This window comes from Dreissena polymorpha, chromosome 11 (assembly GCF_020536995.1).
Source record: "Dreissena polymorpha isolate Duluth1 chromosome 11, UMN_Dpol_1.0, whole genome shotgun sequence".
Lineage (NCBI taxonomy): Eukaryota > Metazoa > Mollusca > Bivalvia > Myida > Dreissenidae > Dreissena > Dreissena polymorpha.
In genome coordinates, this window is record NC_068365.1 from 27,544,868 (window position 1) to 27,567,510 (window position 22,643).

Below are 22,643 nucleotides of genomic sequence, written 5' to 3' on the forward strand. Positions count from 1 at the left end.
GCAGTTTCGTGTCTGGTTCCTGTCCCGAACCTCTCGATAAATTTGAACATACCCGTAGCCAGGGTGGGGGGGAGGGGGCAATGCTTTTTGACGAATAAAAAATATTTGAACCATAAGACCAATTTTTTTAAACGCAAAAACGATTATGTATCTTTTCCCGGAATCCAGTGAGTCTTCGTATTTAAGCGTTACTATAATGTTGAATTCAATATGCCACCGACATGAAAGAGAGAACATTTTCAATTACTATTAACGGAATGTTATGCCAGCTTCTGAAAATGACGGAAATCAAAAGACAAAATTTTGCATTATACCACGATTTATAATTATCGATTGTACACAGCATTTTTGACAGACTGCGTTGTCTTTTTGTTATATCCCCGTACAACCAGGGTTTTCAGACAAAAATATCAGCTATGCTCAAGACAAAACAATACTTTGTTTGTTGTTTGGCAAGAAAACAAATCATTTCAACAAAGCAATGTAGCTTTTTTGTATTTTACCAACACCTTATGACATCTATTCTGCTCCACACACAGAACTGACACTAGGAAATATTCCATAATCTGAAACATTTTTTTTCTTTTTTATATCTTTTTTTTTAAGATAAACTATTTATTTTTTTATTTTTTATTTTTTAATATATTTATTTTTATTTTTTAACATACATCTCAATTACATCATGATTCTACATATTAACAAATATAACATAGTTCATCAGTTACATATACACTTGAGTATTGTTTACATTCACTTTTAATGTACACATAAGTTATTCAGGTTACTTACAACAATAATATGTTAACATTTATGTTATTATGCTTCATATCGTTACCAGAAAATAAATTGTTGAGATGATGCTATAATTTTTGTAGAGATTGAAAAAGGGGGAGATTAGTTAATTAAGGAATTGGAAAAAAAATCAAAAGACACGCAATGTTTGTGACTTTTGCGGAAAAACACACTGACTTTCTGTGCGCTTAAAAAACGCACTTTCTTGTTTTTGATAGTTATACGATTATCTTAAAAGAAGAAAAGGGAAAGGAGACAGGAATAAACAAAACTAAAAGAGAAGTATCCTTAAAAAAAAGGCTATAAGCAAGATTCTTTAAGGAGTTAATACAAAATTGTACCATTTTTTATTGTGTTGATCAAGTTTATCTTTTCTAAAGGCAATTTGTTTCTCTAGTATAATTTTCGATCTTAGAGCGTTTTTGAAAATATCGAAGTTTGGCTTTTCGGTTCTTGATTTAGTACTGAATATGTAAGACTTCATCAGAATTATTATATAATTTATTACTTGATTATTTGAGCCTCCTTTTGTGGTACCAAATAAAATATCATTTACATTTAGATCAATTTGTAATTGTTTGCTGATTAAGAACAATGTTAGCTCCCTCCATATGGGTTGTACAGAATTACATTCATATAAAACATGTATTATTGTTTCCTTAAAACTTGAGCAAAAGGTGCAGAGACTTGAAGCTATAAATTTACATTTATACAAATATGCATTAGTGGGTAATATGAAGTGAAGGATTTTGTAATTGAAATTGCGTAAATTATTATCTATGGTGGCTTTAAATGGTGTCAGATAAGCATGTTTCCATTCAATGCTATGTTCATATGAGGACATTATTTGTTCCCATTTACTTTCTTGTTTGGTTTTATTTTCGTCTAAAGTTTGTTGTAGATTATACAAGTATTTACACACTTTTTTAGTTGTTTTACATTTTGTAGTAATGTGTTATTATTAAAGTTGACAAATTCCATTTCAGATAGTTTTTGTTTGTAAGCTATCGGGATACTTTGGATGAGTGTGTAATATTTAAGAAAATCTGTTGAGGGTAATTCATAAAGAGTTTTAAATGCTTCAAATGTATAATAGTTTTTTTACCTTAAGTCATATATGTGTTCTAAAAACTTTATTCCCTTATTACATGAGTTAAGGTAAAAAAGGTATTTTGGTTATTTTCTATTTTTGAGTTATTCCATATCATCGTTTTATTTACATGCCTTGCTTTTTCATTTGATTTAATCGTGTTCCAAGACAAAATAACATCTCTGAGGAATACATTTTTAAAGTTTGAAACAATATGTTTTTCATTAAGTGAACATTCAAATACAAGATTTCCACCATATTTATCGAGCTCGTTTTGATATAAAATTTTCCACTGCCCTGTATTGTTCATATCAGTTAATCTTTTTACCCAACTGGCCTTATTTACATGTACAAGGGTACTAATATCAGTGAGTTTAAGCCCTTCCTGTTCTATTGGTTTAACAAGAGTTGTTCTTTATATTTTTTCAGGTTTACAATTCCACACGAATTGGAATATAAATGCATAAATGTTTTTTTATAATATCATATTTAGTGGTTGGAAGTGCTGACAATGTATACATAATTTTTGGTAGGGCAAATGTTTTAACCACAGTGACTTTTCCAAGAAGTGTTAATTTTCTGTGATGCCACTGTTTTGAACAATGTTTAAAGGCTTGCAATTTTGGTTGAAAGCTTTTTTATATATCGAGATTTTCATCATTTGTAAAGTAAAAGCCAAGTGTTTTGGCTTCTTCAGAGGTCCAAGAAAAATGTTTGTATCTATCAAATTTAATGTGTGTATTTTTTAGTGAACCTTCGCGCATTACTATGGATTTTTTCGTATTTAGTTTGAGTCCAGATATTTCACTGAATTCTTGAATGGTATCTATCAGTGCTTAGAACGAATTGGGTATTCCATCTGTCAGATACGGTGTATCATCTGCGAAAAGTGTTTGCTTGATTTCTTGTTCTTTAAAAAAAATCCATGTATATCTGCATTTTTTTCAATACAGTTCGACAATATTTCTATGCTTAATATAAAAAGTGTTGTTGACAATGGACAGCCTTGTTTGACTCCTCTTTGAATAGAGATTGGTTCAGATTAATGTCCGTTATTTATGATTATGGTACTTATGTCCGTGTAAAATAATTTAATCCATTGTATGAGCTCATTTCCAAAATTAAAATGTATCATGATCTAAACTGTCAAATGCCTTTTTATAGTCTGCAAAGAAAAGTAGGCATGGCTTGTTATTGTTATAAAGATAGTGTATAGATTCAAAAATTGTTCGGACGTTTTCGCCGATAAATCTGCCTTTAATGAATCCAGTTTGTCTTGATTCAACAATAGATTTTTTTATTCTGTTTGCTATTATTTTTGTCGCAATTTTATAATCAACGTTTAATAAACTTAAGGGTCACCAAATATCAAGTGAATCAAGATTCTTCCCTAGTTTGGGAATCTGTGTAAGAATACTTTGTTTTTGAAGTTGTGTTATTTGTCCATTTACAAAGGAATGGTTTATAGAATTAATATAATATGTTTTGATAACTTCCCAAAATACTTTGTAAAATTCTGCTGACAAACCGTCTAAGCCAGGACTTTTATTGTTATCCATCTTTTTTTAAAGCGTTCAAACATTCATATTTTGTGAGCAAGCCTTAACATGATTGTTTCTCGTTTTCTGTGATTTTTTTTATATTTAAATTAAAGAAATGTGAATTATTAAGAGTATTTATATCAGTGTATTTTTTCTTGCTATAAAGGTTCGCGTAAAAGTTTTTTTGTTCATTCAATATAGAGTTTGTGTCTGTGACTTCAATGTTGTTTATTGTTAACTTATGAATGGTTTTACTTTCGTAATGTCTCTTTTCAAGATTTGCAAAGTATTTGGTATTTTTCTCATTATGCTCAACGTGTATAGCTCTTGCTCTTACTAACATGCCATTTATTTTCTCATCTATATTTTTTCGTACTCTATTTTTGTTTCTTTAATTAATTTTAGTATTGTTTCTTCATTATGATTGTCCTCATTTAATTTGTTCTCTAGTAAATCTAATTTGTCAATAAGATTTTTTTCTTTTTCCTTGTTTTTTGTCATTGAAGAGAATTTTATACTAATGTTTCTTACAGTTCCTTTTATAAGTTCCCACAAGGTGTTTGGGTTACAGTTTGTGTTGTTTTCTACAACGCTATTAATTTCTTGCTTAATTTGATTCTGATAATCTTCATTTAAAAGCATGGCATTGTTTAGTTTGAAGTAACCAGGTCCTTTTTGTTGTATTCTATTGTCTATAATAATTTCAATCAAAGAGTGGTCGGTTTTGTATTCTGGTTTTATTATTGCGATATTAATGATGTTACATAAGACATTAAGTAGTAATCCAGTCTACAAAAAATGGCTGGTTTTCCACTTGACTGCCAAGTGTAGAATTTTATCTCTTGGTGAAGTGCTCGCCAAATGTCTATCAAATCTCATGCTTCAAGAATAGAGTTAATTTTGTTCCTGCTATTTATGTGTGTATTCTTTTTTCCGTTCTATTTGTCTAGGTTTGGATTTAGTATGGTATTAAAGTCACTTCCTACTATATAATTTTTATCCATGTTTTGCAGAAGATGTATTTCTAGTTTAATTCAAAAAGGCATGATTCATCTTTGTTTGGCCCATATATATTAATAAATGTGATTTCTTGATTATTAATAAAACATCAAGTGTACATAATCTCCCAGGTATTAATTCTTTAAAATCTCCTATACTAATATTATCTTTATTTTTAATCAAAATTCATAAACCTTCACTGTTTGATTTATTCCTACTGTAAAAACTTATTCCTTTACAGTCTGATTGCCATTTGTTTTTTGTTAGCTCACAGACATGTGTTTCTTGAAGTAAACACACTGAGTAATTATTTTCTTCAAACCATTTAAATACACTTTGCCTCTTATTATCATTATTTAGACCTCTTACATTCAGAGAACATACTTTTGTATTCATTTTTATCTTTAAAATATTTAATGTTTAAGGCTAAATTGCAATGTAATGAATCTTGCCTATTAAAGTTATAAAAAATCATACTGAAATCCTGTTTGCCTGTGTTGGACATTTGCTTTTATTTCCTACTGGTTTAGAAAAAAAAATTTAAATCTAAGGTACATAAATAGATATATATGTGCAAAAACAAAACAACAATAAAAATACAGACCAAAAAGAGTACAAATAGCACAACGATAAATATTCACATGAAAAAGAAAGTATACAGAGAGGTAGATATGATTATGGGTACACCCGCATAGAACAATAACTATACAGACAGTGAGGGCCATATACATGCATATATAGTTAAAACAAAAGTAAAAGTACAAACGAATGCGAAAGCAGGCATTCAAACTAATACTGAGCATGTACATTTGACACCGCCGATTTCATAGTTCAACGGACAATGTTTATAATTGATAACTTAAACCTACGACTTCACCGTGTTCTTACAGTTACTTCATTATATGTTAGATATTCGATTCCATATGCCCTTCGATACCCTATAAAATAGAATGTTTAAATCACATTATATAATACAGCATGTTCCTAAAATAGTTAAGCAACCTAGCTAGTGCAATATACATAGGCACGTTAATAATATATTATATATTATTAAAAGTTTCACCAGCTTTACAAACATGTTCCAAAAATATTTAACTTACCTAGTTAGTGCAATGTACATAAACATGTTAGCCATATATATATATATTACTTAAAGTTAAACTTTGTTCAACTCGTTTTCAATGGTATATTAAGTTACCTAGCTAGTGCAATATACATAAACATGGTAACATCATATTATATATTATTTTAAGTTTCAGCGTTTTTACAAATTTGTTCTAAAAATTTCTAAGTTACCTAGCTAAACATACAAATGTTAACGTCATTTATTACTACTAAATATCAATTAGTTTAATGTAATTTGTGATACAAAAATATCGGACTTGGCCGTTACTGATGTCGCAGGTAATTCATTTTCTACTGTTTAAGTTGTCAAATAAGGACACGTTCATGAGTGAACACTCAGGAAACTAAAATATACAAATATGGTACAGTCTTTATAACATGTAAAATCAGTATAATCAAAAAGGGGGTACTGATTCCCTTTAAAAAGTGTAAGATGAAAAAAACTTATATTTTATAAGAGTTTCTATTAAGGATAGTGGTTAACTATGGTTTATTGTATTTATTCCTTAAACACGAAAGAAAAAATAAAGGAGATAAATACAAGTTTTACTGGCCTGTTAATAAGGCAATTTTATTTCAAAACAACAAATATATTTTTAATCTGTGTACACTAAGTAATCAACGAATTTATTTATTTAAGATAATTATATATAGATTATATGTATGTATTATATATTTATATTTATTGATTTATTTTATTTTGATACATAATGTTAGTTTTTTATTAATGCATGGTATTTATTACATTTTTTTCCAACATATATTATGTACACTAAGTAATAGAGGTACTCATTTATTTCAAATATTTATCTATAAATTATATGTATGTATTATATATTTATATTTATTTATTTATTCATTTTACTTTGAAACATTATTTTAGTTTTTTTCATAATGCATGGTATTTTATTACATATTTTTACAATAGTGAAACTCCAGCTGCTGGAGCAGTATTGAATTCTCATTAAAAACAATTAGTTAGTCCTTTATTTAAGGCCAGTGACCGATTGCCCAAACAATACAAAACAGCACAAAACAGCACAATACAAACCAACATAAACACAAAATATGAATAAAGCTGGGGTCACCGCCTTGGAACGGTCAATGCAAAGCATTGGGGGTTTAAACCGGTTAACCTCACACTTAGCCCAAATATATTCATAATAAATACAATTTAACGTCATAGCATTGTCACTCAAATCGAACAATAATAAAAGGGCATTAAAACGCATTCAATTTAATTACAGTTTAATTACTCAATGGTATTGAAGATAACAGAGCAACAGAGTTACAACTTTTTGACGAACGATAAAATGAAACTACAAACAAGTGTCCACTACATTCCTTCTTTATAGAAAAAGATTTAAAAAATATAGCGTCATTAAGTTAATATTTCAGATAATCAACGCGCAAATACAAGAAAAAGCAGCAATAATGGGTGTAAAAATTCCATATTACATTAACAATGACCATAACCACGGTTGAGTGACCACTAATCCTTTGCCTATACAACTGCACCTTGATTAAAGACAGGTATTTATAAATGTACATCAATGCTCATGTTGGTTTACTTCTCAAAATGTGTAAGGCCCACATAATCACTATTGTACTGTTCATATTGTAGATATCCTTAGTTTTAAGTTCTGCTATATTTGTGTATTACCACAGTATTTATGAATGCACATTGGTGTTCACATATTTATGTGGACAGTTCTGTTCGTGCTTTCTACTTCTTGGGCCATGGTAGGTTTAGCCACTCGTCATACTGCCTGTATAAAACTCTGTGCACGCTGCCATCTCGGGTTTTGTAAAATATCTTTCCATCTCTACTCCAAGCTGACTCTACGGTGTCTCTTTTCCTCTAACGAACAGAGTTGAATACATCTTGGTTCAGTGGCGTTAAATGTTCACGTGGGTATATTTTTGCCTGTTTAAGCTGCTTGTTCATTTTCATGACCGCGATCTTTCTGTCTCTCGAGATGAACTTTATGTCTACTGGTCTGCATTAATCGTTTTCAAAATACCCTAGCCTATGTCCGTAATCAATATCCGTTCTGCAGAGTTGTATACCCGTATGTTGATTAACCGCGTCTGTTAGCAGCCTCATAGTTTGCTCAGCAGTTTCATTTTTATCGGTGTCTTTCAGACCATGGAACACCACATTGTTTATTCGTGTATACTGTTCAAGCTCATACAGTGCTTCTCTGTTATTATACTTTTCTTTGCTTAGCTTTTCACTGTTTGTTACTTTTTCTGTTTGAAGCTCAGTCTGTAGTTTATCTAGTTCTTTCTTTAGGTTCACATTCTCACTTTCTCTTTCAAACAGCTTTGCTTCCAATAATTCAATTCTATGGAGAAGGCTGTTTTTCATTTTCACCACGATATTTTCAATCATCTTTTCCAGACAGCTGTCATCTTTCATCATAACATTTGTGAGTTTTTCATTGATTTCACTCAGCTGTTTTGAAATATCGTTGAAGCTAATGTTATCTTTACTTTCATTGTTTTCTCTGAAACAGTTGTTATAATGAATTTAAAACGTTATAACATATATGGTCAGGTGGACGTCAACGTTAAATGTTCATTAACTATGACGGATCTTGAACATACGGGCAAATAAGTCCATATTTTTCTTCAACGTCCTGTTATACATTTATAAGGGCTTTGAAACGATAGGACTAGTAGTTTGTGGTTAAAGGGTCTTTATGAAGCCTTAATTGTTGTATTCTGAAAATCGTTTGGAAAATGATACCTAATTTGTTAAAAATAATTTTAAAAAATACAAGTAACACATTTTTATTTATGTTTAGTATTGATGTAGATTAGAGACGACTCAGTTTTGTTTATCAGTGTTTGTTGTACAAAACACTATTATCACGTTTAGAGCAATGCTAGGCCTCGGGTACTATCCATAGTAGCAAATTTTTCCTTTTAATTTGCTTGATTTAAGAATGGTAGCATTTTGGGATGGTAAAATACACCAATGTTATCAAGATTCCAATAAATAATGGTATTGTATACCGTTCTTATTGTTGATTTTATAGTATATCAATGTATTGTTGCATATGTAAACAAAGTGTGTGCGCGCATACTAGCTTTGGGTTTAAAATAATGTATTTTCGTGACTGGTCAAAAAAGGTAGTTATTGAAAAACGGCAGTGGGGAATAAATGTATGTTATATCATATTCATATCGATCAGTCACTGAGTATAGTCAATGAATGTGAAATTTCATATAAATATGCTCTATAACTTCAGTCTCTGAATTCAGATAAAAAGCCACCAAAATGCAGGATTTTACTTCTCATTTTCAAAATTTTCGAGAGGGATGACCTCCACCTCCCCCCCCCCCCGATTGCAGGAGGGGGACACCCCCTCCCCCACCTACCGCTTCGCCACTTCGTTGCGTAATAACAATCGTTGATTGGAAAATTCGCGCCCTTTTCAAAACTCTGGCTACGGGCCTGTTTGAAAGAGGACGGGAACCAAGCTGCATTTACCTTTTACAATGATAATCAGCGAGGTATGCCGATTGAGAATATTTTGCTTACTCAATCGGACTGGCTCAGTCTTTTACATAGGTCGCGATTGTGAAGAATTTGTTCATGGTATGATAACTTAGACGAGCTGCTTCGCTGAAACAGCATCGTCAAAAATCGGCGTTGGGATGGACTTGATGGACAGCTTAATGATCTAAAAGAAGTGTAAGTTCAGACAGGTCACACTATTGGATTTCCTTTGAAAGACATATGAAGATCCTTTTCTTTCTCCGACAACATTAACCTGGTATGGGATTGCTGTTTTGTCTTTGACAAAACTCTTGTTTTCCTTTAAAATTTATGTTCTCTGTCAGTTATTGATTTGCTTTATGTCATTTATTTTTCGTTGCCTGTGTTTCTTGATTATAGGCAAATAGAGCCGGGTATTTTAAAGCTGCGCTCTTCAATTCAAGCATTGCCGCTTGGCATCCGCATTCTTCGATATACGGACGGCACTTCAATAAGAGGGAAAAGCAAAAGCCAGGCGCGAGAGGTAAGTTCCTCAGTCTTTCTTCACATTTATATCCTAAACATTTTTAGCTCATCTATTTTTTGAAAAAAAATTATGAGCTATTGTCATCACCTTGGCGTCGGCGTCGGCGTTGGCGTTGGCGTTGGCGTTGGCGTTGGCGTCGGCGTCCGGTTAAGTTTTGCGTTTAGGTCCACTTTTCTCAGAAAGTATCAATGCTATTGCATTCAAACTTGGTACACTTACTTACTATCATGAGGGGACTAGGCAGGCAAAGTTAGATAACTCTGGCGTGCATTTTGACAGAATTATGTGCCCTTTTTATACTTAAAAAATGGAAAATTTTGGTTAAGTTTTGCGTTTAGTTCCACTTTTCTCAGTAAGTATCAATGCTATTGCATTCAAACTTGGTACACTTACTAACTATCATGAGGGGACTGGGCAGGCAAAGTTAGATAACTCTGGCATGCATTTTGACAGAATTATGTGCCCTTTTTATACTTAGAAAATTGACAATTTTGGTTAAGTTTTGTGTTTAGGTCCATTTTATTCCTTAAGCATCAAAGCTATTGCTTTCATACTTGCAACACTTACTAACTATCATAAGGGGACTGTGCAGGCAAAGTAATGTAACTCTGACTGGCATTTTGACAGAATTATGTGCCCTTTTTATACTTAGAAAATCGAAAATATGATTAAGTTTTGTGTTTAGGTCCACTTTATTCCTACAGTATCAAAGCTATTGCTTTCATACTTGCAAGATTTATGAACTATCATAAGGGGACGGTGCAGGCAAAGTTATGTAACTCATACTGGCATTTGGACGGAATTATGGGCCCTTTATACTTAGAAAATTGAAAATTTGGTTAAGATTTATGTTTTGGTCACTTTACCCCTAAAGTATCATAGATACTGCTTTCATACTTGGAACACTCACAAACTATCATAAGGGTACAGTAAAAGGACAAGTTGCATAACTCTGGTTGTCATTGTTACGGAATTATGGCCCTTTTTTGACTTAGTAACTTTTAATATATGGTTAAATTTTGTGTTTCGATCCACTCGAAGTATCAAGGCTATTGCTTTCAAACTTCAAATACTTACATGCTATCATGAGGTTACTGTACCTGGCAACTTGAATTTTACTTTGACCTTTGAATGACCTTGACTCTCAAGGTCAAATTATTAAATTTTGCTAAAATTGCCATAACTTCTTTATTTATGATTAGATTTGATTGATACTTTGATGAAACTACTCTTACCTGACATACCACTATAGACTTCACCCAAACCATCCCCCGTGCCCTCCCCCCCCTCCCCCCCCTCCCCCCCTCCCCCCCCCCAATTTTTTTTTTTTTTTTTTTTTTTTTTTTTTTTTTTTAAGATCATCTCACAAATGACCACCACACCCTCACACTATACCCCCACCCCCACCCCCCCCCACCCCACCCCACCCCCCAAATTTTTTTTTTTTGATTTTTTTTTTTTTTTTTTTTTTTTAAGATCATCTCACAAATTATCACCACACCCTCACACTATACCCCCCCCCCCCCATTTTTTTTTTTTTTTTTTTTTTTTTTTTTTCGCTTTTTTGGAAGATAGTGTAATAAATGTCCACAACCCCACACTATACACCCCTCTTCACTCCACTCCTCCCTCCTTTGTGATTGAAAATGAGAGTCCCTTCACCTTTAAAAAGAAAATAGATGAGCGGTCTGCACCCGCAAGGCGGTGCTCTTGTTTAACCATTACGGCGGAGTTGATAAATGGTACATCATGTCCTACTTTGAACAAATAATTTAACAGAATAATGGTAGATTTTTTGCAAAAAAATTAAATCAAATAGAAAATTCCATCGGAGGATTAGTGTACATCAGTAAACAAATAAAAATACTTAAACATATTAATAGAAAAAGTTTATATTCCATCATGTAGATTAATTACTGTGCTTCTAATACTGAATTTTTTATAGTATTCTATGAAATATGAACGAAGATAGGGCGTCTTTTAATAGGTGGTATGTATGATGTCGTTGACGCTTTGATTCATGATAAAGGTCATTTCGGATAACGGTGAGATGATCGGCTAAAGAAGTATCCAGGAAAATGTGACTTCCGACTCTTTAAACATTTGAATTCCTCTAAATACTTAGTAAACAATACGAATTTTTTTACCATGTATCGGCTTATCAATAGTCCATGTCTGAAAACGAAATAAACCAAACATAAATGCAAATAAAAAATAAAGAACTCACCTTTCGCGCGTGTTTTTTCCTATGTTTTTGAAGTGCCATCAAATATATAAATACACATGTCACAATAACGGACAACTTAATAACTTTTTTTTTTTTATTTGTGTAATCTTTACAGAATGATATTAATCAGAGCCAAAATAATTTTGATTATTTATAGTTTATTCTAAACTTGAAGTCACGCATATACATGTATTATCACCAGCAGGCTCAACAAATATTCGTAAGTATGCTATTGTTTCTAACTCTTACATATACACAAGTGATATCCAAGGGTTGCAAATTAACCGGAATTAGCGAATGTATTATTAGAACGCTGACACTCTCTGAACTCATTAGCATGAATTTTGCACACACACACACACAAAAACACCAAAAAAAATCCATCGGAAAGCAGCATTAACTAGATTATCAGTAAACATTTCAACAAAATAAAAACATGTGACGATATTGAAAGAAATTTTTTCTATTCCAGCATTTAGAGTAATTACTGTGCTTTTAATACTAAAATTGTGATAGTATTCTATGAAATATGAACGAAGATAGTTCATCTTTTTATAGGTGGTATTCATGATGTCGTAGACGCTTTGATTCCGGATAAAGTTCACGTCGGATAACGGTGAGATAATCGGTTTAAAAAGTGTCCAGGAAGATGTGACATCCTACTCTTTAAACATGTTGAATTCCCTCAAATACGTTGGAAAACCATACGAATTTCTTTAGAATTTATCGGCTGAACAATAGTCCAGGTTTGAAAATCCAAGAAGTTGTACGCTATACAAAATTTTGGTGAGGATAATTAATTAGCTTAAACAAAATTTAAAATCACTCCGAGAATAGAACGCTAAAACTGGGGGGGGGGGGGGGGGGGGGGGGTAACTTGAGAACATAATCAATGACCGAGGAAACCGGATTGTGAACACGGCAACTCATTTGGACATTAAGACTAACCAAATCAAGTGTTGAATAAAAATGCATCAATGTATTAAAAATTAACATAGCGGAAACGAGATCCAAGCAGGTGAATAAAGAAACTGAATGCGCATTCCAGCACAGGAAAACTACGGACAGATAGTGCGACCTCTATATGCCAATCAAACATTTTCTTTAACACAATATACGCACATTGTGCGAGATTTGCTGTCAAGTTATTTCACGAACTGTTTACATTTATCTGTGTTTATTTATCTTTAACTAAAACTACATGTCGGAGAGAGCACATTTATGTAGAACACAGAGAGTCACGTGTTTCGGCTTCACTGTGAAACTTGAGCATTAGACGCAATTTTTATACATGAAAGACGTTAAACATGTCCATGAATACAATATGAAATTCAGTCGTATGGGCACAACACAAGGCAAACGTTTTTCGCTGTTATTTTTCATGAATATTAATGATTTAGAATAAAACTCTGTCAGACAGATTTCGAAGGGTTGTGTTTGGCCTATCATGTATCATTTTCGAAGACGCAGTTCAGGTCGTAAGTTTTCGGAAACAAAAAAAATGAATTTTAAGAAATTCATTAAAAAAACAATTTTGTTATCGGATAAAATCAGTAGTGAATGTATTGAAGAAGCTAATAAAATTATTGGCAGAAAACGTGGTAAAGAGATTTTCTATCATCCGATTGTAAGAATGTATGGAACTCTTTTTTTTTATATATGCATATAAAGTGTAGGAAATCATGCATTTTAATACATTGCGCATGGCCAAAATGTTCCACGCACAAAATTTCAAATATCTATATAAATATATTATCTCTACAGTTATGGAAGCTCATAATATAACGATATAGTGATATGAATACACATGTCAAAATAACAGACAATATAATTACTTATATATTTTGATTAATCTCACATATTAAGAATACAATAAATCAGAGTGAAATTTATTGTGATAATGTATTATTTATTATAAATTGATAAGTCACGCACATATTTTAGTACCTGAAACATGTTCTTTATATAAAGAATATTTCTTTCCTACTATTATAAATACATATTTATTATGAAAGAATAGCGCAACTGAGCTGAGCTGGACCGGGTGCATATTTTATAAGGTAACTTAACTTATTAGTGTGCATTCGTTTTTTACGAAAAAATATATATTCCATCATTACTTACTATACGTGTTTTGTTACCATCATCAACTGCATTTCCATGATTCATAATTCTGACTCGAAACATGTCCCAATCCTTTCATTTATAGTATTCACGCCCGGTAAACAAAATCCCCAATAGGGATACGCTTAAAATCATAAGTTATACTTCCGGGAATTTTAATGGTATCCCTATTGGAGATTCATAATTTGGTTTACCGGGCGTGGTAGTTTTGAATTAATGTTATTAAATTATTACAACGACGAAATTGCTTGGGGTTTTAAATACGTGATAGTGCCCGCGTAAACTTTTTACCAAAAAATATAATGCCAACAAACACCGTATATGGTCTTGTTATGACTAATATGTTATAGTTCGCCTGAGTGTATAAACATGTATATGACCTCGCACTGAATACTCGTTTTTCATTTACTAAGCCAGGTCACACGAAGACCGTGTGTTTTTCCATTTTACGTGGGCTATTTTTAATATTAGTTTAATAACGTTAAATGTCGTTTACTTCAACGTTTTCCATTAACAACCACAATATAAAATAACGCCTTAGAGTATTGGAGAGACAGGCAGAACGACTTCCCTTGTTATATTCTTTGACTTAAAGAATTTGTTGAAATTATTCTTTAAATTGTGGATTAAAAGTGGGAGCACTAGAAATGAATGGTAATCGGCTAGACTATCGAGGGTTTGTTCTGTCAACTAGCCTAGGCCATCCTCATATTGATAAGGAGGTATTCTACTGAAAAAAAAACAAACTTTCAAAGTGCAGAAACGTCGTATATTTTTATTAGTGTATACCAGAAACTTGCACTGGTTTTTTTATTGCAATTAGCATTAGTGCGTAGTCGTTGTTTAACATAAGCATACAGTACGCTTGTATGATTGTGTAAAGCTTAAATCTGTTGAAAAAAGGTGTGTTGATATTAAAGGGGCCTTTTCACAGATTTTGGCATTTTTTAACTTATTCATTAAATGCTTTATATCGATAAATGTAAACATTTGATCGTAAAAGCTCCAGTAAAAAATCAAGAATAAAATTTAAAAAAGGAAAAGAATATTGCCCGGACCAGGTTTCGAACCAGTGAACCCTGGAGTCCTGCCAGAGTCCTGAAGTAAAAACGCTTTAGCCTACTGAGCTATTCCGCCGAGTACATATCCATGAAGTATTTTATACCTAATATGAGCAATCTTCGTAGTTTCACAAAATTTAACGACAAAAACAGAACTCTCCAAATTATTCAATCGTTTCGCGTTGCAACGCTTTATAATTTTTAGGTTTTAAAATCGTCAAAAGATGCATATAATGGCTATATTAGACCATGGTAAATGTTCAGTATTACTGTTTCCTCACAAATATCATAACTAAAACGAAAATTTGCGAATCTGAAACAACTTTTTTCAATTTTGTCAATTTACCAAAGCGTGAAAAGATCCCTTTAAAATAATGTGTTGATGTTAATTACACTGATAACACTGCATACAATTACAGCCCATTAATAAAATTTTCATAAATATATTGAATTCAGACCACCTCATACTAATATTGCTATTTAAGTTCCAATAAAAAGGGCCAAAATGAATAACGCGAATTTATCACTCAATAATATAGCTGTTATTTTGATCTTAAAGCGAGATTATACGATTTGTGTATATGTGATAAATTGTTATATATTGATAAGATATGTTACAATAACACAAAATGGGCAAGAAAAATTAAACATTTGAGACGAATTTCATTAAATGAAGCAAAGAATAATTAACGCCCTTAGCCGATTGTGACGTACATTTTTTCCTACAATAACCAAAGCATTCGTCTTTTTATTAGGACCAGAGTTAGTGTTCGTGTGTCGTATGAATAGATATCGTTGCAAAAATTAAAAATGAACCGTTAAACTATGTTTAGATTCACATCGTACATGCATGATATACATGCTGGCGAATTCGACTGTACAGTCTTTTTCGATTTCAGCATTAAATATCTGGCTTATTTCGCATTTTTCGACACATGTTCTTTTTAACATTTATTTTAATTTTTTTATATATATATATATATATATATATATATATATATATATATATATATATATATATATATTACGTTTCAACTTTATATAAATTCAATATATTTGACAAAATCGTATAATCTCGCTTTAAATAAAAACTGGCAGTAGTTAACATAAATCCGCATTCTCCTAACAGAGTTGTCGTTCGTGCCTCAACATACATGAATGAAATGAACCGCAGTGTAAGAGAGTGATAAATCCGTTGCGCGTTTTTTTCTGGCCCGGCCCATTCTATACAGATGGTGACGTCACTACGTTATTGTCAGTAAGACCGGTGTGTACACAATGGGCCCGGCCCGATGTGATACAGGTCACAATATACCAAAAGATTTCCTACACAAATTCCATGTAAAAGCAATAACTTTAACGAAAAATAAAGTCAAACTTTTGACCCTCATAGCCATACCTTTTCTCGAAGAGCATTCCAAGCCGAATTGATTTAAGCAATAAAAAAGATAGGTCACGCGGTATGTAAGAAAGAACTCGTCACGAATCAAAAGTCACTGTTTTACGGCCATATATTTACCGGCTTCTATCCAGTTCATGTGGGTTCCCCGCCATCTGTCAAAGTCTTATGTAGTCTCCAATCTTCAGATAAAAGAGTGAATTTCTAGTAAACAACAATGTTTTCCCTGCCACATGCTCACAGAAATATTCTAAAATTAAGTCATGGCAAGTGACCCTACAGAGAACCGTGTCTACAAATAAATGATGTTCATGTTTTTAGAGAGTATAGCATTGCACTCCAAAAAGATTTAGTATATTGTAACCTACAGAGTCGGTAAATTCGTTTAGGACGAGAGCGCATTCATATTGCGCATTACACCGTAAGGTTTCAGTAAGACGTCGTGCGTCTTATATTTTATTCTCTACGCATTTAAAAATATATTGGCATACAGTATGTGGAAATGAAATACACAACCTCCAACACAATCTGAATCACAATACTGGTTTCGTCATGGTTTCGTCTTACGGACAGGTTAAGCATATTAACCCATTTATGCCTAGTGAACTCTCCCATCCTTCTAAATGGGATCAATTTATTTCCAAAATTAGGGATGTCTAGTATATTTATTTCTATAATTAGAATATTTCTTACAAAATTCCTTTAAGCAAATAGCGCAGACCCTGATGTGACGCCGCATCATGCGGCGTCTCGTCTGGGTCTACGCTGTTTGCCAAGGTCTTTTTTCTAGACGCTAGGCACAAAAAGGTTAAGAATGGGGGATTGAATAGATTAGGAAAGTTCACCACCAAATGTCTACGCCAAATTAAAATAATACTACAAACGTGTTTCCATTGCATATGCAGACATGACAGTTTGCAAAATGGTGGATTAAACAGATTATTAGCGGATTAAGAACAGCATATATTACATAACATTGCACCAATACGTTACACAACACCGACCGCTTATTCTACCAACATTCGGATTAAATTATAATCGATGTATGTTGTGCAGCATTACATGGTAATGGCATAATGTTGTATAGCTCGTTAAGAGCTAAATTGCGATTTACAGGCAATAAAAACTTTCCATTGATAATAGAAAACTCTAACGACGTAACCTTGTCACATGGTTTATTGTAGAAAGTTAAAGATTTGACATTTCTACTGCAGGATATATTGAGTTAACATAAAGGTAAACGCTTTCGATATCTTCTTTTATACTGCATTTCCTTGACTGATGACAGGCGTATAATCTGATTAAATACATAGCTCTACATCTTATTTGTGCTATCAATGCAATTCAAGACATTATTTAAATCATGTTTAAAACACATGATTAATTATAATACTGTTCAACAATGTAGTAACATAATGTTTTTAAAGACATTTTTCTTGTATTTTTTGTTTTCTTAAATGTTTGCATGTACATTTGCAGTTGTTTTTATAAATTAGAAAAAATGTCGCTGTTTGACTTTGAAAAAAATGCTATACGGTTACTATGTATATTTAAACCCATGAAAAGTTGCTTTGTTCAAGGATTGACTGTGCAACTCTATAAGAGACGACGAAACTACATATACTGCATCAAAAATAGTAATTAATAATATATTTGTTATATTTAATAAATATTGCTTCGCCGATACGATACAATAATAAGAATTCATGCGTATGCAATACGTTAAGTTTTTATACTGCACACTTTGCTATAAAGCATGTTTTACACTTTCTTTGTGTTACTCTGCAAGAGCACTCATACCATCATTAATTGGTTCATATATTGTCAAAATTTACGTTTAACAAATAATTTGTCTCTTGTGACTTGTATATGAGACTTATGCGTTCATTTTTTTTCCATTGGCTTGCCAATCGACTTAATAACAACAAATCAAAAATACGGTCCGATCGGTTAGGTTTAAAAATGCGGTAAAATGCCCGGATGTTGTAGAATTTTGGCATATAGATTAGATAATTAACATTGTATTGTCTAATGCTTACAATTTTGCACTGAGAAAGTTTTTTTCGAAGATTTTCTTCTGATTTTTTTAGCACCATTTTAGTGCATTTTTTCCGACCATTTTTAGTGAAAAAAAACGTTCTTAGAAAATAAAACAAATATCGTTCGTAAAAAATGATATTATTAGCAAAGGCGTTTAACGTTTACTATACAGAGGGTGTGATAGTCAGGATGACGACGTCTATGCCGAGGCAGGTTTTTCGCCGTTTTATACCCTTTATTACTTGTATTATTTTGTAAACACATCTACCGCTAACTTTCAAGCCATATCAGCAGAAAAATTACTAGTGTTTTTTTTGTATTAATAATCGCTCTATATCTCGACTTTACTCGCTGCGAAATTTCTTTGCGGGTTGACCTTATTACAGCAAATTTTCATTAAGAAAATTTGCGGGAAATAAAGTCAAGATATAAAGTGTATTTTAGTACGTAATAAATGATAATCACCTGTTTACTGACATGGCTGTATTTTGAGCTTTATTTAAAAATTAAACAAAAGCAGTTGAAGGATATACATGTAAAACGACGATGGCATGGACGTTGCAATCTTGACTAGCACGTGATTACCCTCTCTTTTATAGAAAGTATGTTTCGCTACGACAAGTGAAAGTCTGCGTGGCGCGATGGTAGCGCATCCGCTGACAGATCGAGACATTACAGGTCAGAGTAACGGCGGCGTACGTTTTTCTTCCTACTACAAAAATTAGTTCAGTCTTTAAAAAAAAATGCAGATTTGAAAGCAATCATATCTGAAGACATTTGAAAAAATGCCAAAACTAAAAACAATTCCGTTTAAACGTAGATGGGAACGAGATGTGGATTTATTATCGTAGTTTCACTTGTTTCATATATGCCATAATTCCAACAAATATGTTCCTAACATTTTTTGCATACTCAGTTACGTGTTGTTGTTTTTTACATAGTGAATCTCGACGTATTTGATTTTATAAATGGGGTACGTAACTTTAAATAGTTTAAACAGATAAATAATTGTCTTGTTTCTTGCAGAAGACTGTCGAGGGCTGTAATATCGTTAAACTTTGTGACGGCAAACATTTACCCTGCGATTTTGGGCGAAAAAAGAGGGGTCAAATCACAGTATTTTGATCTTTATCTGCAAATTATTGTGCATATTATTTGAAAATTATTTTAATAATTTGAAAAAGAATTAAAAGGGGCCTTTTCACATTTGAGTAAATTTACAAATTTAAAAAAGTTGTTTCATATTCCCAAATTTTAGTTTTAGTTATGATATTTGTGAGGAAATAGTAATACTGAACATTTACCATGCTCTAAAATATCCATTGTATGCATCTTTTGACGATTTGTAAACCTGAAAATTATAAAGCGTTGCAACGCGAAACGATTGAATAATTCGGAAAGTTCTGTTGTTGTCGTTACATTTTGGGAAACTACGAGGATTGCTTATATAGTAAAAAATACATCCGCTTGTAGCATGAGCACGGATGGTCGAGTGGTCTAAGCGGAAGACTTTTTACTCCAGGACTCCAGTGGTTCGAGCCCAGTTGCGGGCTACTTTTTTTCCTTTTTTTTAATTGTATTCTTGTGTTTTTTTACTGGAGATTTTTAGGTCCAACGTTTAAATTTATCAATATAAAGCCATTAATAACAATCTTCAATACATGCCAAAATATGTGAAAAGGCCCCTTTAAAATCTGCAGAACGAGAGCTCAAAAATAAAGCGTGCATGTAATATTTTGCGTAAATACAACAACAACAACACAACGACAACAACAACGAATTGTACCTTCTGATTAAATGAAAATGAAGCGATCGTAACAGTTTAATGAATAGAATTTAGTGGGTTATTCTAAACTCGAAAGAATTCCGGATCAGTCTTTTACCGCTTTGTACGTGCTGTCCATCATTTACCCACTACATGTCAATATTACAAAAACACGTCTAGACTAATAACGTACGGATATAATTAATGTTACTGTATTGCGAGACCGTAAGAATAACGTCACAGCATTGATTTATGACAAATATTACCACTTTACTTTATTTTATGTTATTAACGCAACAGGTGTTGAAAGGAAAATGAACATCAATACTTTAACAGATGTACGAATACAGCATTATGTCAAATGATGCTCCACATTTATAAAAAATAAATTGATTTTGACTAATTATATTTTTATTTTATTGGTAACATTTTGTGTAATAGTTTTTCGCAAATATTTAACTCACAGACATGTTGTTTGCGTGGAGAAATATGGTTATTGAAGACAATAAAACATTTCAGTTTCAATCTAAAAAAAACTTAGGCAATTATAAACGATATGAAATATTATACATTCTCGAATAGTGGTCTCAAACCTTTAACATTAATTTAAGTTGTAAGTTATTAAATAAATACTCTTTATAATTAGAATGCTGTACAAATTACTTAATAGACGACCATGAAAATTACTTCTCTAGCTTATAAATGCTAGAAATTTGACATCTTTTAATAAAAATGTGGAAATCGTGAAAATTGCGTCACTTAAAAATGAAGAAAGCCATTGATAATAAATATACTAACTTAAAGGAATGTGTGTATATTTTGCAAGGCTTTCATAAATACTAACACTTTTGTCTTGAAGGTGCCAAAAGATCATTTAACCGCATTTATGCAATTGCATTAGATATTGAAATTATAGTTTTCTTCAATACAACATATTGTTGCATACTTATCCAATACATAAACAGATACCTATCATATGTATCATATAAAAAGTAAAAAAAATAATGAAACCTTCCAAACTCTTCATAAAAATATCCACATTTTTTTATTTGAATCTATATATTAATTGCATTTAAAGGACCATCCTAGTTTTTTTTTAACCTTAAGTGGAAAAAAACAACAACATAAAAACTAGCCAATTATCATGCTATTTTTCTCGAATATAATGACAATTTTGCAATTTCTGTCAAACAATCATATTCAGTAGCGGACACTTACTGAACGCTTTGTATTTAAATCAGATATCATATCACAAAAAGGCCAAACTTTTTCGCGAATGTTTCGAAATTGAGTTACTAATTCATGAAAAATAATGTATTATCTTATGCAGACGTATACCACCTTAACAGTCTTGATTGTTGAATATATGTTTCCAGGGTTACGCATTTAACATATTGGTAACAATAGAACGATTGAATGGAAAGTGTTAGCGCCCCTAAACTGTTCACGTGTAAGCAATGTGATGTCGTCAACGTCTTAATTTGCAATATTATCGATGGGAAGTAATCAAGAGCAGCACGCACTAGTCAGACACAGTGGTCTCATTTGATTGGCGGTATAAAACTCGATTATAGGAAGGACGCCACGATTGATCGAGTTTCGATTTTTGGTTTCATTTACAATTGCATTTCTTTATCGGATATACATTTCGATACAGTTTGCTAATGGGAGCAACGGTATATCACACCTCTTCTAATGTAAAACATTTGATAGATCAATATATCTAAAGCACAACCAGTTGTCTTCACAATTATTTTCAGCGTTTTCCTTTTTCAGGTAGGCTAGCATGGCGTCGACCATCAAGACTGAGCGCTCCGTATCATTAACGCAGGAGAATGTGGGCGTCAATTTAAAGGACGCCGCAGACGTTTCCGCCGCCGTCTCGAATGTTCTGAAGTTTCGGCGGATGACCATCGGGGGCAATCTGGCCCCTTCCATCTCCAACCAGGAGACACCAACTGAGTCCCCAGGCGCCAGAAGAAAAAGTTCGATCTCTTTCAAGGGCCTCTCTCAGAGCTTTACGAGCATGATTAAGTTCAGGAAAATGTCCGTATTGCAAGCGGCCGCCCCGGAAAAGCCTAAAATTAAATGCGAGAACACGTACAAGCTCGGACCGGATGCGGGTAATACTTTTAAGACGACGGCGGTGGAAAAGAAGACGTACGAAGTGCTGGTAAACGAATTGAAGACCACGAGATATGACGCCAATACGGCCGGTCGCATCGCCTGTCGTCTCTCGAACATCGTGAAGAACGAGATCAAGAGCCTTAACATGCCGCGTCACCGGCTGATCTGCCAGGTGGTGATCACGGAAGTTCGGGGACAGGATATGGAGGCTGCTAGCCGCTGCCTCTGGGACGACAAGAGCGATAACTACGCATGCGTCTCTTACAAGAACGACACCTTGCTGGCGATTGCGATGGTCTACGGAGTGTACATGGACTAA

General features: G+C 32.7%; 1 protein-coding gene across 1 annotated transcript; it reads left to right on the forward strand.

The window, feature by feature from the left end:
- Positions 1–21,983: 21,983 nt before the first annotated feature.
- On the forward strand, positions 21,984–22,643 carry LOC127849716 (dynein light chain Tctex-type protein 2B-like). The gene has a single exon (XM_052382462.1). It carries the CDS (start codon positions 21,984–21,986, stop codon positions 22,641–22,643), a length of 660 nt encoding a protein of 219 aa, XP_052238422.1.